Here is a 20665-nt window from a genome sequence, read left to right as displayed (position 1 = left end):
ATGTCCCCACTGATGTCCCCAATGCCCCCAATGGTGTCCCCAATGCCCCCAATGATGTCCCCAATGCCCTCAATGTCCCCACTGATGTCCCCAATGCCCCCAATGATGTCCCCAATGTCCCCACTGATGTCCCCAATGGTGTCCCCATGGGGTGTCCTTAAGGAGTGTCCCCACTGCTGTCCCCAATGGGGTTCCCCACTGATATCCCCAATGCCCCAATGATGTCCCCAATGTCCCCAATGCCCCCACTGATGTCCCCACTGACGTCCCCAATGTTGTCCCCAATGCTGATGACGTCACCAAACTGATGTCCCCACTGATGTCCCCAATGCTGTCCCCATAGGGTGTCCTTAAGGAGTGTCCCCACTGATGTCCCCAAAGGATGAGCCCACAGGGGGTCCCCAATGACGTCACCAATGACGTCACCGAGCTGACCCCCCCCCCCTTCGGTGTCCCCATCGCTGTGTTCCAACCCCCCCCCCCCGGGGAGGGACACCAATGTGTGACAGAGTCACGTGACACCGCCGGGGGGGACACCAATGTGTGACAGAGTCACGTGACACCACCGGGGGGGGGGGGGGGGGGGGGCCCGGCACTGTGACAACGTCACGTGACACCGCCGGGGACACCGATGTGTGATAACGTCACGTGACACCGCCGGGGGAAACCAACGTGCGATGAGGTCACGTGACACCAACGGGGGAGGGGGCGCTGTGACAGCGTCACGTGACACCGCCGGGGACACCAATGTGCGACGAGGTCACGTGACACCGCCCGGGAACAGCGCTGTGACAGCGTCACGTGACACCGCCGGGGCACACGGATGCCTGATGAGGTCACGTGACACCACCGGGTTTTTTGGGGGGGGGGGGGGGGGGGCGGCACTGTGACAACGTCACGTGACACCGCCGGGGACACCGATGTGCGATGAGGTCACGTGATACCGCCGGGGACACCAATATGCGATGAGGTCACGTGACACCACCGAAGGGGGGGCGCTGTGACAGCGTCACGTGACTCCGCCGGGGACATCAATGTGTGATGAGATCACGTGACACCAACGGGGGATACCAATATGCGATGAGGTCACGTGACACCACCGGGTTTGGGGGGTGGGGGCTGTGACAGCGTCACGTGACACCGCCGGGGGGACCAACGTGTGATAAAGTCACGTGATACCGCCGGGGGACACCAATATGCGATGAGGTCACGTGACACCGCCGGGGGGACACCAATATGCGATGAGGTCACGTGACACCACCGAAGGGGGGGGGGGAGGGGGGGCGCTGTGACAGCGTCACGTGACACCGCCGGGGACACCGATGTGCGATGAGGTCACGTGATACCGCCGGGGACACCAATATGCGATGAGGTCACGTGACACCACCGAAGGGGGGGGCGCTGTGACAGCGTCACGTGACTCCGCCGGGGACATCAATGTGTGATGAGGTCACGTGACACCGCCGGGGGACACCAATGTGTCACCTCCGGACGTCGCTGTGCCCCATAGCGCTGTCACTGTGCCCCATAGCGCTGTCACTGAGCCCCATAGCGCTGCCACTGTGCCCCATAGCGCTGTCACTGCGCCCCATAGCGCCGCCACTGCGCCCCATAGAGCCATCCCTGTGCCCCATAGCGCCATCCCTGTGCCCCATAGCGCCGGCACTGTGCCCCATAGCGCTGCCACTGTGCCCCATAGCGCTGGCACTGCGCCCCATAGCGCTGCCACTGTGCCCCATAGCACCACCGCTGTGCCCCATAGAGCCATCCCTGTGCCCCATAGCACTGCCACTGCGCCCCATAGCGCCGCCACTGTGCCCCATAGAGCCATCCCTGTGCCCCATAGCGCTGCCGCTGTGCCCCATAGAGCCATCCCTGTGCCCCATAGCGCTGTCCCTGTGCCCCATAGAGCCATCCCTGGGCCCCATAGCGAGACCCCTGTGCCCCATAGCGCTGTCACTGTGCCCCATAGCGCTGCCACTGTGCCCCATAGAGCCACCGCTGTGCCCCATAGCGCTGCCACTGCGCCCCATAGCACCACCGCTGTGCCCCATAGAGCCATCACTGTGCCCCATAGTGCTGTCACTGCGCCCCATAGTGCTGCCACTGTGCCCCATAGCGCTGCCACTGTGCCCCATAGCACCACCGCTGTGCCCCATAGAGCCATCCCTGTGCCCCATAGCGCCGTCACTGTGCCCCATAGCGCTGCCACTGTGCCCCATAGCGCCGCCACTGTGCCCCATAGCGCTGCCACTGTGCCCCATAGCGCTGCCACTGTGCCCCATAGCACCACCGCTGTGCCCCATAGAGCCATCCCTGTGCCCCATAGAGCCACCGCTGTGCCCCATAGAGCCATCCCTGTGCCCCATAGCACTGCCACTGCTCCCCATAGCGCTGCCACTGTGCCCCATAGAGCCATCCCTGTGCCCCATAGCGCCACCACTGGGCCCCATAGTGCCACCATTCTGCCCTACAGAGCCACCCCTGTGCCCCATAGCACTGTCACTGCGCCCCATAGCACTTTCACTGCGCCTCATAGAGCCATCCCTGTGCCCCATAGCACTGCCACTGCGCCCCATAGCGCCGCCACTGTGCCCCATAGAGCCATCCCTGTGCCCCATAGCGCTGCCACTGTGCCCCATAGAGCCATCCCTGTGCCCCATAGCGCTGCCGCTGTGCCCCATAGAGCCATCCCTGTGCCCCATAGCGCTGTCCCTGTGCCCCATAGAGCCATCCCTGGGCCCCATAGCGAGACCCCTGTGCCCTATAGCGCTGTCACTGTGCCCCATAGCGCTGCCACTGTGCCCCATAGAGCCACCGCTGTGCCCCATAGAGCCACCGCTGTGCCCCATAGCGCTGCCACTGCGCCCCATAGCACCACCGCTGTGCCCCATAGCACCACCGCTGTGCCCCATAGTGCTGTCACTGCGCCCCATAGTGCTGCCACTGTGCCCCATAGCGCTGCCACTGTGCCCCATAGAGCCATCCCTGTGCCCCATAGCGCCGTCACTGTGCCCCATAGCGCCGCCACTGCGCCCCATAGCGCTGCCACTGTGCCCCATAGCACCACCGCTGTGCCCCATAGAGCCATCCCTGTGCCCCATAGCGCTGTCTCTGCGCCCCATAGCACCACCGCTGTGCCCCATAGCACCACCGCTGTGCCCCATAGTGCTGTCACTGCGCCCCATAGTGCTGCCACTGTGCCCCATAGCGCTGCCACTGTGCCCCATAGAGCCATCCCTGTGCCCCATAGCGCCGTCACTGTGCCCCATAGCGCCATCCCTGTGCCCCATAGAACCACCGCTGTGCCCCATAGCGCTGCCACTGCGCCCCATAGCACCACCGCTGTGCCCCATAGAGCCATCCCTGTGCCCCATAGTGCTGTCACTGCGCCCCATAGTGCTGCCACTGTGCCCCATAGCGCTGCCACTGTGCCCCATAGCACCACCGCTGTGCCCCACAGAGCCATCCCTGTGCCCCATAGCGCCGTCACTGTGCCCCATAGCGCTGCCACTGTGCCCCATAGCACCACCGCTGTGCCCCATAGAGCCATCCCTGTGCCCCATAGCGCTGTCTCTGCGCCCCATAGCGCCGCCACTGTGCCCCATAGCGGCTTCCCTGTGCCCCATAGAACCACCGCTGTGCCCCATAGCGCTGCCACTGTGCCCCATAGTGCCACCATTCTGTCCCACAGCGCCATCCCTGTGCCCCATAGCGCAGCCACTGTGGCCCATAGCGCCATCCCTGTGCCCCATAGCGCTGCCACTGTGCCCCACAGAACCACTGCTGTGCCCCACAGAGCCATCCCTGTGCCCCATAGAGCCATCCCTGTGCCCCATAGCGCTGTCACTGTGCCCCATAGAACCACCGCTGTGCCCCATAGAGCCATCCCTGGGCCCCACAGTGCCATCCTTCTGCCCCACAGAGCCACCCCTGTGCCCCATAGCGCTGTCACTGCGCCCCATAGTGCTGCCACTGTGCCCCATAGCGCTGCCACTGTGCCCCATAGCACCACCGCTGTGCCCCACAGAGCCATCCCTGTGCCCCATAGCGCCGTCACTGTGCCCCATAGCGCTGCCACTGTGCCCCATAGCACCACCGCTGTGCCCCATAGAGCCATCCCTGTGCCCCATAGCGCTGTCTCTGCGCCCCATAGCGCCGCCACTGTGCCCCATAGCGGCTTCCCTGTGCCCCATAGAACCACCGCTGTGCCCCATAGCGCTGCCACTGTGCCCCATAGTGCCACCATTCTGTCCCACAGCGCCATCCCTGTGCCCCATAGCGCAGCCACTGTGGCCCATAGCGCCATCCCTGTGCCCCATAGCGCTGCCACTGTGCCCCACAGAACCACTGCTGTGCCCCACAGAGCCATCCCTGTGCCCCATAGAGCCATCCCTGTGCCCCATAGCGCTGTCACTGTGCCCCATAGAACCACCGCTGTGCCCCATAGAGCCATCCCTGGGCCCCACAGTGCCATCCTTCTGCCCCACAGAGCCACCCCTGTGCCCCATAGCGCTGTCACTGCGCCCCATAGTGCTGCCACTGTGCCCCATAGCGCTGCCACTGTGCCCCACAGCGCCATCCCTGTGCCCCACAGCGCTGTGCCCCACAGCATCACACCCCACAGCGCTGTCCATGTGCCCCATAGCGCTGTCCATGTGCCCCACAGCGCTGTGCCCCACAGCGCTGTGCCCCACAGCATCACCCCCCATAGCGCTCTCCATGTGCCCCACAGCACTGCACCCCACACCCCATAGCACCGTGTGCCCCACAGCACCATCCTTGTGCCCCACAGCGCTGTGCCCCACAGCATCACACCCCATAGCGCTGTCCATGTGTCCCACAGCACTGTGCCCCACAGCATCACCCCCCATAGCACTCTCCATGTGCCCCATAACGCTGTCCATGTGCCCCACAGCGCTGTGCCCCACACCCCATAGCACCGTCTGCCCCACAGCACCGCACCCCATAGCACCGTGTGCCCCACAGCACCATCCTTGAGCCCCACAGCGCTGTGCCCCACAGCATCACACCCCATAGCGCTGTCCATGTGCCCCATAGCGCCGTCCATGTGCCCCATAGCGCCCACCCCACACCTCACAGGGCCATCCCTGTGCCCCACAGCGCTCTGCCCCACAGCACTGCACCCCACAGCGCCATCCATGTGCCCCACAGCGCTGTGCCCCACAGCACTGTGCCCCACAGCACTGTCCATGTGCCCCATAGAGGTGTGTGCCCCACAGCATCACCCCCCAATAGCGCTCTCCATGTGCCCCACAGCGCTGTGCCCCACAGCATCACACCCATAGCGCCGTCCATGTGCCCCACAGCGCTGTGCCCCACAGCGCCGCACCCCATAGAGCTGTCCATAGAGCTGTGCCCCACAGCACTGCACCCCACAGCACCGCACCCCATAGAACTGTGTGCCCCACAGCACCGCACCCCATAGAGCTGCCCACAGAGCTCTTTGCCCCACAGCACCACACCCCCCATCATCACACCCCATAGAGCCGTCCATAGCACTGTGTGCCCCACAGCACCGCACCCCACAGCATCACACCCCATAGAGCGGTCCATAGAGCTGTGTGCCCCACAGCACTGCACCCCACAGCACCGCACCCCAAAGCAGTGCACCCCATAGAGCTGTCCAATTGCCCCACAGCACCGCACCCCATAGAGCTGTCCATAGAGCTGTGTGCCCCACAGCACCGCACCCCACAGCACTGTGTGCCCCACAGCACCGCACCCCATAGCGCTGTGTGCCCCACAGCACTGCACCCCACAGCATCACACCCCACAGCACTGCACCCCATAGAGCTGTCCATAGAGCTGTGCCCCACACCATCGCACCCCACAGCACTGTGTGCCCCACAACACCGCACCCCACAGCACCGCACCCCATAGAGCCGTCCATAGAGCTGTGTGCCCCACAGCACCGTACCCCACAGCACTGTGTGCCCCACAGCACCGCAGCCCATAGAGCCGTCCATAGAGCTGTGTGCCCCACAGCGCTGTGTGCCCCACAGCACCGCACCCCACAGCACTGCACCCCATAGAAGTGTCCATAGAGCTGTGTGCCCCACAGCATCGCACCCCATAGAGCTGTCCATGTGCCCCACAGCACCGCACCTCACAGCGCTGTGTGCCCCACAGCACCGCACCCCACATCATCACACCCCATAGAGCCGTCCATAGCACTGTGTGCCCCACAGCACCGCACCCCACAGCACTGCACCCCATAACACTGCCCACAGTGCTGTGTGCCCCACAGCACTGCACCCCACAGCACTTCACCCCACAGCACTGCACCCCACAGCGCTGTGTGCCCCACAGCACTGCACCCCACAGCACTGCACCCCACAGCACTGCACCCCATAGCGCTGTGTGCCCCACAGCACCGCACCCCACAGCACCGCACCCCACAGCACCGCACCCCACAGCACCGCACCCCACAGTGCTTTCTATGCGCCCCACAGCACCGCACCCCACAGCACCGCACCCCATAGAGCCGTCCATAGAGCTGTGTGCCCCACAGCACCGCACCCCATAGAGCTGTGTGCCCCACAGCACTGCACCCCACAGCACCACACCCCACAACACCGCACCCCATAGAGCTGTGTGCCCCACAGCACTGCACCCCACAGCACCACACCCCACAACACCGCACCCCATAGAGCTGTGTGCCCCACAGCACCGCACCCCACAGCACTGTGTGCCCCACAGCACCTCACCCCACAGCACCGCACCCCACATCACTGTCCATGTGCCCCACAGCAGTGCACCCCACAGCACTGTGTGCCCCACAGCACCGTACCCCACAGCACCGCACCCCACAGCGCTGTGTGCCCCACAGCACCGCACCCCACATCATCACACCCCATAGAGCGGTCCATAGAGCTGTATGCCCCACAGCACCGCACCCCACAGCACTGCACCCCACAGTGCTCTGTGCCCCACAGCACTGCACCCCACAGCAGCGCACCCCACAGCACTGCACCCCATAGAGCTGTGTGCCCCACAGCATCGCACCCCACATCATCACACCCCATAGAGCTGTCCATAGCACTGTGTGCCCCACAGCACCGCACCCCACAGCACCGCACCCCACAGTGCTTTCTATGCGCCCCACAGCATCGCACCCCACAACACTGCACCCCACAGCACCGCACCCCACAGCGCTCTGTGCCCCACAGCACCGCACCCCACATCATCACACCCCATAGAGCGGTCCATAGAGCTGTATGCCCCACAGCACCGCACCCCACAGCACTGCACCCCACAGTGCTCTGTGCCCCACAGCACTGCACCCCACAGCAGCGCACCCCACAGCACTGCACCCCATAGAGCTGTGTGCCCCACAGCATCGCACCCCACATCATCACACCCCATAGAGCTGTCCATAGCACTGTGTGCCCCACAGCACCGCACCCCACAGCACCGCACCCCACAGTGCTTTCTATGCGCCCCACAGCACCGCACCCCACAGCGCTGTGTGCCCCACAGCATCGCACCCCACAGCATCGCAACCCACAGCAGTGCACCCCACAGCACTGTCCATGTGCCCCACAGCACCGCGCCCCACAGCACTGTGTGCCCCACAGCAGCGCCCCCCCATCACCATCCACACCCCCCCCATCGGCGCCCCCATCGCCCCCCACATCGCCCCCCCCCGCCCCCCATATCCCCCCCCTCCCCCCCCATCGGCGCCCCCATCGCCCCCCTCCCCCCCCCCATATCCCCCCCCATCACCATCCACGCCCCCCCCATCGACGCCCCCATCGCCCCCCCCCATCGCCCCCCCCCCCCCCCCATCACCCCTCCCCCCCTCCCCCCCCATATCCCCCCCCATCACCATCCGCGCCCCCCCCATCGGCGCCCCCACCCCCCCCCTCCCCCCCCATCACCCCCCCCGCCCCCCTCCCCCCCCATATCCCCCCCCATCACCCCCCCCATCGGCGCCCCCATCGCCCCCCCCTCCCCCCCCATATCCCCCCCCCCATCGGCGCCCCCATCGCCCCCCCCCATCCCCCCCCCCCCCTCCCCCATCCCCCCCCACATCCCCCCCCATCCCCCCCCCATAGTACCTGCGATGCGTATGACGGCCCTCTCGGCGGGGTCGGGGACGCTCCCATTGCCGCTGATGGCGGCGCCGCGCTGCGCCCGCGGGTGGCGTTTCCCCCTTCTCCACGGCAGAGTGTCCCCCACGGCTCCACCGGGACCACCCACGGCGCCACCGGGACCACCCACGGCTCCACCGGGACCACCCACGGCGTCACCGGGACCACCCACGGCGCCACCGGGACCTCCGACGGCATCGCCGCCATCGCTGGGAGGACCGACGTCAACCGGGCACGGCTCAGCCATGGCTCAGCGCCTGCGGGGGGGATTGGGGTCGGTCAGGGGGCTGTGATACCCATAGGGATCCCATAGGGCACCCATATCCCATACAGCACCCATAGGGCAGCCATAGGGCTCCCATATCCCATAGAGCACCCATAGGGCAACCATAGGGCACCCATAGGGCAACCATATCCCATAGAGCACCCATACAGCATTCATAGGGCTCCCATATCCCATACAGCACCCATAGGGCACCCATAGAATACCCATAGGGCACCCATAGGGCATCCATATCCCATACAGCACCCATAGGGCACCCATATCCCATAGAGCACCCCTAGGGCACCCATAGGGCGCCCATATCCCATAGAGCACCCATAGGGCAACCATAGGGCACCCATAGGGCAACCATATCCCATAGAGCACCCATACAGCATTCATAGGGCTCCCATATCCCATACAGCACCCATAGGGCACCCATAGAATACCCATAGGGCACCCATAGGGCATCCATATCCCATACAGCACCCATAGGGCACCCATATCCCATAGAGCACCCCTAGGGCACCCATAGGGCGCCCATATCCCATAGAGCACCCATAGGGCAACCATAGGGCACCCATAGGGCAACCATATCCCATAGAGCACCCATACAGCATTCATAGGGCTCCCATATCCCATACAGCACCCATAGGGCACCCATAGAATACCCATAGGGCACCCATAGGGCATCCATATCCCATACAGCACCCATAGGGCACCCATATCCCATACAGCACCCATAGGGCACCCATAGGGCACCCACACCCCATAGGGCACGGCTCAGCCATGGCTCAGCGCCTGCGGGGGGGATTGGGGTCGGTCAGGGGGCGGTGATACCCATAGGGATCCCATAGGGCACCCATATCCCATACAGCAACCATAGGGCACCCATAGGGAACCCATATCCCATAGAGCACCCATAGGGCACCCACACCCCATAGGGCACGGGTCAGCCATGGCCTCAGCGCCTGCGGGGGGGATTGGGGTCGGTCAGGGGGCGGTGATACACATAGGGATCCCATAGGGCACCCATATCCCATACAGCACCCATAGGGCACCCATATCCCATACAGCACCCATAGGGCACCCATAGGGCACCCATATCCCATAGAGCAACCATAGGGCACACATAGAGCACCCATAGGGCACCAATAGGGCACCCATAGGGCACCCACACCCCATAGGGAACCCATATCCCATAGAGAACCCATAGAGCACCCATAGGGCACCCACACCCCATAGGGCACGGCTCAGCCATGGCCTCAGCGCCTGCGGGGGGATTGGGGTCGGTCAGGGGGCTGTGATACCCATAGGGATCCCATAGGGCACCCATATCCCATAGAGCACCCATAGGGCACCCATAGGGCACCCATATCCCATAGAGCACCCATAGGGATCCCATATCCCATACAGCACCCATAGGGCACCCATAGGGCACCCATATCCCATAGAGCAACCATAGGGCACACATAGAGCACCCATAGGGCACCAATAGGGCACCCATAGGGCACCCACACCCCATAGGGAACCCATATCCCATAGAGAACCCATAGAGCACCCATAGGGCACCCACACCCCATAGGGCACGGCTCAGCCATGGCCTCAGCGCCTGCGGGGGGGATTGGGGTCGGTCAGGGGGCTGTGATACCCATAGGGATCCCATAGGGCACCCATATCCCATAGAGCACCCATAGGGCACCCATAGGGCACCCATATCCCATAGAGCACCCATAGGGCACCCATAGGGCACCCACACCCCATAGGGCACGGCTCAGCCATGGCCTCAGCGCCTGCGGGGGGGATTGGGGGCTGTGATACACATAGAGAACCCATATCCCATACAGCACCCATAGAGTACCCATAGAGCACCCATAGGGCACCCATATCCCATACAGCACCCATAGGGCACCCATATCCCATAGAGTACCCATAGGGCACCCATAGGGCACCCATATCCCATACAGCACCCATAGGGCACCCATAGGGCTCCCATAGGGCACCCATAGGACATCCATATCACATAGAGTACCCATAGGGCACCCATAGGGCACCCATATCCCATACAGCACCCATAGGGCGCCCATAGGGCACCCATAGGGCACCCATATCCCATAGGGCACCCATAGAGCACCCATAGGGCACCCATATCCCATACAGCACCCATAGGGCACCCATAGAATACCCATAGGGCACCCATAGGGCATCCATATCCCATACAGCACCCATAGGGATCCCATATCCCATACAGCACCCATAGGGATCCCATATCCCATACAGCACCCATAGAGTACCCATAGAGCACCCATAGGGCACCCATATCCCATACAGCACCCATAGGGCACCCATATCCCATAGAGCAGCCGTAGGGCACCCATAGGGTACACATATCCCATAGGGCACCCATATGGCCCCAATAGGGCACCCATAGGGCACCCATAGGGCACCCATATCCCATACAGCACCCACAGGGCTCCCATATCCCATAGGGCACCCATAGAGCACCCATCGGGCAACCACAGAGCACCCATAGGGCACCCATATCCCATAGAGCACCCATAGGGCACCCATAGGACATCCATATCCCATACAGCACCCATAGGGCACCCACAGGGCACCCACACCCCATAGGGCACGGCTCAGCCATGGCCTCAGCGCCTGCGGGGGGGATTGGGGGCTGTGATACACATAGGGAACCCATATCCCATACAGCACCCATAGGGATCCCATATCCCATACAGCACCCATAGAGTACCCATAGAGCACCCATAGGGCACCCATATCCCATACAGCACCCATAGGGCAACCATAGAGCACCCATATCCCATACAGCACCCATAGGGCACCCATATCCCATAGAGAACCCATAGGGCACCCATAGGGCAACCATATCCCATAGAGCACCCATAGGGCACCCATAGGGCACCCATATCCCATACAGCACCCATAGGGCAACCATAGGGCAACCATATGGCACCCATAGAGCATCCATAGGGCTCTCATAGGGCACCCATATCCCATACAGCACCCATAGGGCACCCATAGGGCTCCCATATCCCATACAGCACCCATAGGGCACCCATAGGGCACCCACACCCCATAGGGCACGGCTCAGCCATGGCCTCAGCGCCTGCGGGGGGATTGGGGTCGGTCAGGGGGCTGTGATACCCATAGGGAACCCATACCCCATAGGGCACCCATAGAGCATCCATAGGGCTCCCATAGAGCACCCATATCCCATACAGCACCCATAGGGCACCCATATCCCATAGAGCACCCATACGGCACCCATAGGGCTCCCATAGAGCACCCATAGGGCACCCATATCCCATAGAGCACCCATAGGGCACCCATAGGGCACCCATAGAGTACCCATATCCCATACAGCACCCATAGGGCACCCATATCCCATAGAGCACCCATACGGCACCCATAGGGCTCCCATAGAGCACCCATAGGGCACCCATATCCCATAGAGCACCCATAGGGCACCCATAGGGCACCCATAGAGTACCCATAGGGCACCATATCCCATAGAACACCCATACAGCATTCATAGGGCTCCCATATCCCATACAGCACCCATAGGGCACCCATAGAATACCCATAGGGCACCCATAGGGCACCCATATCCCATACAGCACCCATAGAGCACCCATAGGGCACCCATATCCCATACAGCACCCATAGAGCACCCATAGAATACCCATAGAATACCCATAGGGCACCCATATCCCATACAGCACCCATAGAGCACCCATAGAGCACCCATAGAATACCCATAGGGCACCCATAGGGCATCCATATCCCATAGGGCTCCCATAGGGCACCCATAGGACATCCATATCCCATACAGCACCCATAGGGCACCCATATCCCATACAGCAACCATAGGGCACCCATACCCAATAGAGTACCCATACAGCCCCCATAGAGCACCCATAGGGCACCCATATCCCATAGAGCAGCCATAGGGCACCCATAGGGCACCCACACCCCATAGGGCACGGCTCAGCCATGGCCTCAGCGCCTGCGGGGGGGATTGGGGTCGGTCAGGGGGCTGTGATACCCATAGGGAACCCATATCCTATAGGGCACCTATACGGATCCCATAGGGCACCCATATCCCATACAGCACCCATAGGGATCCCATATCCCATAGAGCACCCATAGAGTACTCATAGGGCACCCATAGGGCATCCATATCCCATAGAGCACCCATAGGGCACCCACAGGGCTCCAATAGGGCACCCAGAGGACATCCATATCCCATAGAGCACCCATAGGGCACCCATAGGGCACCCATAGCAGCTGTGATACCCATAGGGAACCCATATCCCATAGAGCACCCATAGGGCACCCATAGGGCTCCCATAGAGCACCCATATCCCATAGAGCACCCACAGGGCACCCATATCCCATAGAGCACCCATACGGCACCCATAGGGCTCCCATAGTGCACCCATATCCCATACAGCACCCATAGGGCACCCATATCCCATAGAGCACCCATACGGCACCCATAGGGCACCCATAGAGTACCCATAGGGCACCCATATCCCATACAGCACCCATAGGGCACCCATAGGGCACCCATAGAGCACCCATATCCCATACAGCACCCATAGGGCACCCATATCCCATAGATCACCCATAGGGCACCCATAGGGCTCCCATAGGGCACCCATATCCCATACAGCACCCATAGGGCACCCATATCCCATACAGCACCCATAGGGCACCCATATCCCATAGAGCACCCATAGAGTACCCATAGAGCACCCATAGGGCACCCATATCCCATACAGCAGCCATAGGGCACCCATATCCCATAGAGCAGCCGTAGGGCTCCCATAGGGCACCCATATCCCATACAGCACCCATAGGGCACCCATAGGGCACCCATAGGGCACCCATAGGGCACGGCTCAGCCATGGCCTCAGCGCCTGCGGGGGGGATTGGGGTCGGTCAGGGGGCGGTGATACCCATAGGGAACCCATACCCTATAGGGCACCCATAGGGCACCCATAGGGCAACCATATCCCATAGAGCACCCATAGCGCAACCATATCCCATAGAGCAGCCATAGGGCACCCATATCCCATACAGCACCCATAGGGCACCCATATCCCATACAGCACCCATAGGGCACCTATAGGGATCCCATAGAGCATCCATATCCCATAGAGCTCCCATACAGCACCCATAGGGCACCCATAGGGCACCCATATCCCATAGAGCACCCATAGGGCACCCATATCCCATAGAGCACCCATAGAGCACCCATAGGGCACCCGCACCCCTTAGGGCACGGCTCAGCCATGGCCTCAGCGCCTGCGGGGGGGATTGGGGTCTGTGATACACATAGGGATCCCATATCCCATACAGCACCCATAGGGCACCCATAGGGCACCCATATCCCATAGAGCACCCATACAGCACCCATAGGGCACCCATAGGGCACCCACACCCCATAGAGCACCCAAAGAGCACCCATAGAGCAGCCATAGGGCAACCATAGGACACCCATATCCCATACAGCACCCATAGGGCACCCATATCCCATACAGCACCCATAGGGCACCCATATCCCATACAGCACCCATAGGGCACCCATAGGGAACCCATATCCCATACAGCACCCATAGGGCACCCATATCCCATACAGCACCCATAGGGCACCCATATCCCATACAGCACCCATAGGGCACCCATATCCCATACAGCACCCATAGGGCACCCATATCCCATACAGCACCCATAGGGCACCCATATCCCATAGAGCACCCATAGGGCACCCATATCCCATAGAGCACCCATAGAGCACCCATAGGGCACCCATATCCCATACAGCACCCATAGGGCACCCATAGAGCACCCCAGAGGGCACCCCCACCCCACAGAGAACCCATAGAGCACCCCATAAGACACCCTCAACCCATAGAGCACCCCATAAAGCACCTCCACCCCACAGGGCACCCCATAGAGCACCCCAGAGGGCACCCCCACCCCACAGAGAACCCATAGAGCACCCCATAAGACACCCTCAACCCATAGAGCACCCCATAAAGCACCTCCACCCCACAGGGCACCCCATAGAGCACCCCAGAGGGCACCCCCACCCCACAGAGAACCCATAGAGCACCCCATAAGACACCCTCAACCCATAGAGCACCCCATAAAGCACCTCCACCCCACAGGGCACCCCATAGAGCACCCCAGAGGGCACCCCCACCCCACAGAGAACCCATAGAGCACCCCATAAGACACCCTCAACCCATAGAGCACCCCATAAAGCACCTCCACCCCACAGGGCACCCCATAGAGCACCCCAGAGGGCACCCCCACCCCACAGAGAACCCATAGAGCACCCCATAAGACACCCTCAACCCATAGAGCACCCCATAAAGCACCTCCACCCCACAGGGCACCCCATAGAGCACCCCAGAGGGCACCCCCACCCCACAGAGAACCCATAGAGCACCCCATAAGACACCCTCAACCCATAGAGCACCCCATAAAGCACCTCCACCCCACAGGGCACCCCATAGAGCACCCCAGAGGGCACCCCCACCCCACAGAGAACCCATAGAGCACCCCATAAGACACCCTCAACCCATAGAGCACCCCATAAAGCACCTCCACCCCACAGAGCACCCATAGAGCACCCCATAAGACACCCTCAACCCATAGAGCACCCCATAAAGCACCCCCACCCCACAGGGCACCCCATAGAGCACCCCACATGGCACTGACACCCCATAGAGCACCCTCACCCCATAGGACACCCCATGGAGCACCCTCACCCCATTGGGCACCTCATAGGGCACCCCACAGAACACCCCACATGGCACTGGCAACCCATAGGGCACCCCATACAGCAACCCATCCCACAGAGCCCCCATAGGGCACCCCATAGGCATCCCCCCCCCCCACAGCCCCCATAGGGCACCCCATAGAGCACCCCCACCCCCCAGACCCCCCATACGGCACCCCATAGGGCACCCCCACCCCCCACAGCCCCCATAGGGCACCCCATAGGGCACCCCCACCCCACAGAGCCCCCATAGGGCACCCCATAGAGCACCCCATAGGGCACTCGCACCCCCCAGAGCCCCCATAGGGCACCCCATAGGGCACCCCAAAGAGCACTACCACCACCCAGAGCCCCCATAGGGCACCCCATAGCGCACCCCCACCCCAAAGAGTACCCATAAGGCACCCTATAGGGCACCCCCACCCCCCAGACCCCCCATACGGCACCCCATAGGGCACCCCCACCCCCCAGAGCCCCCATAGGGCGCCCCATAGCACACCCCCACCCCACAGAGCCCCCATAGGGCGCCCCATAGAGCACCCCCACCCCCCAGAGCCCCCATAAGGCACCCCATAGGGCACCCCATAGAGCACCCCCACCCCCCAGAGCCCCCATAGGGCACCCTATAGGGCACTCCCATCCCCCAGAGCCGCCATAGGGCACCCCATACAGCACTCCCACCCCCCAGAGCCCCCTATAGGGCACCCTATAGAGCACCCCCCCCCCCCCAGAGCGTCCATAGGGCACCCTATAGGGCACCCCCACCCCACAGAGCCCCCATAGGACACCCCATAGAGCAACCCCACCCCCCAGAGCCCCCTTAGGGCACCCTATACGGCACTCCCACCCCCCAGAGCCCCCAACGGGCACCCCATAGGGCACCCCCACCCCACAGAGCCCCCATAGGGCACCCCCACCCCCCCGGAGCCCCCATAGGGCACCCCATAGGGCACCCCCACCCCCCAGAGCCCCCATAGAGCATCCTATAGGGCACCCCACCCCCCAGAGCCTCCATAGGGCACCCCATAGGGCACCCCAAAGAGCACTGCCACCCCCCAGAGCCCCCATAGGGCACCCTATAGTGCACCCCCACCCCCCAGAGCCCCCATAGGGCATTCCCACCCCCCCCAGAGCCCCCATAGGGCACCCCATAGGGCACCCCATAGGGCACCCCCACCCCACAGAGCACCCATAGGGCACCCCAAAGCACACCCCAAAGAGCATTCCCACCCCCCAGAGCCCCCTATAGGGCACCCTATAGAGCACCCCCACCCCCCAGAGCCCCCATAGGGCACCCCATAGTGCACCCCCACCCCACAGAGCCCCCATAGGGCACACCATAGAGCACCCCCACCCCCCAGAGCCCCCATAGGGCATTCCCACCCCCCCCAGAGCCCCCATAGGGCACCCCATAGGGCTCCCCATAGAGCACCCCCACCCCCCCCAGAGCCCCCATAGGACACCCCATAGGGCACTCCCACCCCCCAGAGCCCCCTATAGGGCACCCTATAGAGCACCCCCACCCCCCAGAGCCCCCTATAGGGCACCCTATAGAGCACCCCCACCCCACAGAGCCCCCATACGACACCCCATAGGGCACCCCCACCCCCCAGAGCCCCCATAGGGCACCCCATAGAGCACCCCCACCCCCCAGAGCCCCCATAGGGCACCCCATAGGGCACTCCCACCCTCCAGAGCCCCCATAGGGCGCCCCATAGGGCACCCCCACCCCCCAGAGCCCCCATAGGACACCCCATAGGGCACCCTATAGGGTACCCCACCCCCCAGAGCCCCCATAGGGCACTCCCACCCCCCCAGAGCCCCCATAGGGCACCCCATAGGGCACCCCCACCCCCCCGGAGCCCCCATAGGGCACCCTATAGGGCACCCCCACCCCCCGGAGCCCCCATAGGGCACCCCATAGCACACCCCAAAGAGCATTGCCACCCCCCAGAGCCCCCTATAGGGCACCCCACCCCCGAGTCCCCATAGGGCACCCCATAGAGCACCCTATAGGGCGCCCCCACCCCCCAGAGCCCCCATAGGGCACCCCATAGGGCACCCCAAAGAGCACTGCCACCCCCCAGAGCCCCCATAGGGCACCCCATAGAGCACCCCATAGAGCAATGCCACCCCCCAGAGCCCCCATAGGGCACCCTATAGGGCATCCCCACCCCCCAGAGCCCCCATAGGGCACCCCATAGGGCACTCCCACCCCCCAGAGCCCCCTTAGGGCACCCTATAGGGCACCCCCAGCGCCCCCATAGGGCCCCACAGCGCGGCAGTGCCGCCGGTTGCCATATTGGCACCGCAGTGCCACCCCCACAGCGCGGCAGCGCTGCCCCCCTCCCCCCCCCCCATGGGGACACCCACACGTGGCACCCACACATGGCATTATGGGGTGTCTATAGGGCACAGTCCCACAGCATGGCCCCATAGTGCAGCCCCCCCCTACAGCACAGCCCCATAGCGCAGCCCCTGCCCCACAGCACAGCCCCATAGTGCAGCCCCTGCCCTACAGCACAGCCCCATAGCATGGCCCCATAGTGCAGCACCTGCCCTACAGCACGGCCCCATAGCGCAGCCCCTGCCCTACAGCACAGCCCCATAGCGCAGCCCCTGCCCCACAGCACAGCCCCATAGTGCAGCCCCTGCCCCACAGCACAGCCCCATAGAATGGCCCCATAGTGCAGCCCCTGCCCTACAGCACAGCCCCATAGCGCAGCCCATTAGTGCAGCCCCTGCCCTACAGCACAGCCTCATAGCATGGCCCCATAGCGCAGCCCCTGCCCCATAGCACAGCCCCAAAGCACGGCCCCATAGCACAACCCCAGAGCACGGCCCCAAAGCACGGCCCCAAAGCATGGCCCCAAAGCATGGCCCCATAGTGCAGCCCCTGCCCTACAGCACAGCCCCATAGCATGGCCCCATAGTGCAGCCCCTGCCCCATAGCACAGCCCCATAGTGCAGCCCCATAGCGCAGCCCCTGCCCCATAGCACGGCCCCATAGCACGGCCCCTGTCCTACAGCACAGCCCCATAGAATGGCCCCATAGTGCAGCCCCTGCCCTACAGCACAGCCCCATAGCATGGCCCCATAGCGCAGCCCCTGCCCTACAGCACAGCCCCATAGCATGGCCCCATAGTGCAGCCCCTGCCCCATAGCACAGCCCCAAAGCACGGCCCCAAAGCACGGCCCCAAAGCACGGCCCCCCGCCCTACAGCACAGCCCCATAGCATGGCCCCATAGCGCAGTCCCCACCCTACAGTACAGCCCCATAGCATAACACAGCTCCATAGCATAGTGCAGCCCCAACCCCACAGCACAGCCCCATAGCACGGCCCCATAGCACGGCCCCCATAGCACAGCACAGCCCCATAGGGCAGCTCCTGCCCCACAAAGCAGCCCCATAGCGGAGCTCCTGCCCCACAAAGCAGCCCCATAGCGGAGCTCCTGCCCCACAACGCAGCCCCATAGCGCAGCCCCCGCCCTACAGCACAGCCCCATAGCATAGCACAGCCCCAAAGTGCAGCCCCCTGGCCCACAGTGCAGCCCTACAGCACAGCCTCTGCCCCACAGCTCTGCCCCATAGCACAGCACAGCCCCATAGCACAGCACAGCCCCATAGGGCAGCCCCTGCCCTACAGCACAGCCCCATAGCACAGCACAGCCCCATAGGGCAGCTCCTGCCCTACAGCACAGCCCCATAGCACAGCACAGCCCCATAGGGCAGCTCCTGCCCTACAGCACAGCCCCATAGCACAGCCCCATAGCATAGCACAGCTCCATAGCATAGCACAGCTCCATAGCATAGTGCAGCCCCAACCCCACAGCACAGCCCCATAGCACAGCCCCATAGGGAAGCTCCTGCCCCACAACACAGCCCCGTAGCGCAGCTCCTGCCCCACAGCACGGCCCCATAGTGCAGCCCCTCCCCTACAGCACAGCCCCATAGCATAGCACAGCCCCACAGTGCAAGCCTACAGAACAGCCTCTGCCCTACAGCTCAGCCTCATAGCATAGCACAGCCCCATAGTGCAGCCCCACAGCGCAGCCCCACTGCATGGCCCCATAGCACGGCCCCATAGTGCAGCCCCAACCCCACAGCACAGCCCCGTAGCACAGCACAGCCCCACAGCACAGCCCCATAGGGCAGCTCCTGCCCCACAACGCAGCCCCATAGCGCAGCTCCTGCCCCACAACGCAGCCCCATAGCGCAGCTCCTGCCCCACAACGCAGCCCCATAGCGCAGCCCCAACCCCACAGCACAGCCCCATAGCACAGCACAGCCCCATAGCACAGCACAGCCTCTGCCCTACAGCTCAGCCCCATAGCATAGCACAGCCTCTGCCCTACAGCTCAGCCCCATAGCAGAGCTTCTGCCCCACAGCACAGCCCCATAGCACAGCACAGCCCCACAGTGCAGCCCTACAGCACAGCCCTTGCCTACAGCACAGCCCCATAGCACAACTCCTGCCCCACAGCTCAGCCCCATAGCACAGCTCCTGCCCCACAGCTCAGCCCCATAGCGCAGCTCCTGCCCCACAGCTCAGCCCCATAGCGCAGCTCCTGCCCCACAGCACGGCCCCATAGTGCAGCACAGCCCCACAGCACAGCCTCTGCCCTACAGCACAGCCCCATAGCACAGCTCCTGCCCCACAGCGCAGCCCCATAGCACAGCTGCAGCCCCATAGCACAGCTGCAGCCCCATAGGACAGCTCCTGGCCCGTAGCACAGCCCCATAGGGCAGCTCCAGACCCATAGGGCAGCTCCTGCCCCATAGCGCAGCTCCTGCCCCACAGCACAGCCCCATAGCACAGCTGCAGCCCCACACCGCAGCCCCATAGCTCAGCTCCTGCCCCACAGCGCAGCCCCATAGGACAGCTCCTGGCCCGTAGCACAGCCCCATAGGGCAGCTCCTGCCCCATAGCGCAGCTCCTGCCCCACACCCCCACCCATCCCCCCCCCCCCCGCACCCACCGTGGTCTCCGTGCGCGCTCCCGTGGGCTCATGGCGCACCGCGCGCCACCGCCTTCCGCTCCGCAGAGTGGGCGGGGCCTGACCAGGGGGCGGGGCCTGATTGGACGTTATCACAAACCGGGCGGGGGTCTGAGCGGGGGCGGGGTTTAAAGGGGTGGGGTCTGATTGGACGTTGCTGCAAACTGGGCGTGGCCCGACGGGGGAGTGCTTAACGGGGCGGGGCCTGATTGGACGTTAGCGCAAACTGGGCGTGGCTGGACTAATGGGCTGGTCCCGATCGGGGGCGGGGCCTGATTGGACATTGCCGCAAAGTGGGCGGGGCCAAAACGGAGGGGCGGGGCGGGGCATAATCGGGGCGGGGCCCGATTGGACGTTATCTCAAACAGGGCGGGGGTCTGAGCGGGGGCAGGGTTTAAAGGGGTGGGGTCTGATTGGACGAGATCCCAAACTGGGCGGGGTCTGAGCTGGGGGGGCGGGGCCGAATTAGAT

At 63.5% G+C, this 20665-nt stretch overlaps 1 protein-coding gene across 4 annotated transcripts in view; it reads right to left on the bottom strand.

Annotated features, from left to right (window-relative positions):
* Positions 1-20665, bottom strand: part of LOC121109775 (plectin-like) — a 160878-nt gene that overhangs the window by 132703 nt on the left and 7510 nt on the right. For 3 of the 4 annotated variants that reach the window (XM_040695628.2, XM_040695629.2, XM_040695630.2), the window contains exons 1-2: positions 20177-20258; positions 8085-8374 (exon numbers count right to left, since the gene is read on the bottom strand). In XM_040695628.2, the coding sequence (XP_040551562.1) occupies positions 8085-8364 (280 nt within the window). In that variant the 5' untranslated portion in view covers positions 8365-8374; positions 20177-20258. Of the gene's footprint in view, positions 1-8084; positions 8375-20176; positions 20259-20665 lie in introns of those variants that run through there. The other variant, XM_046935805.1, reaches the window with a different exon arrangement.

This window comes from Gallus gallus, chromosome 2 (genome assembly GCF_016699485.2).
Source record: "Gallus gallus isolate bGalGal1 chromosome 2, bGalGal1.mat.broiler.GRCg7b, whole genome shotgun sequence".
NCBI classification, from domain to species: Eukaryota; Metazoa; Chordata; class Aves; order Galliformes; family Phasianidae; genus Gallus; species Gallus gallus.
The sequence above is the reverse complement of the archived record's forward strand: the minus strand, read 5'-3'. Positions and strand labels throughout refer to the sequence as shown.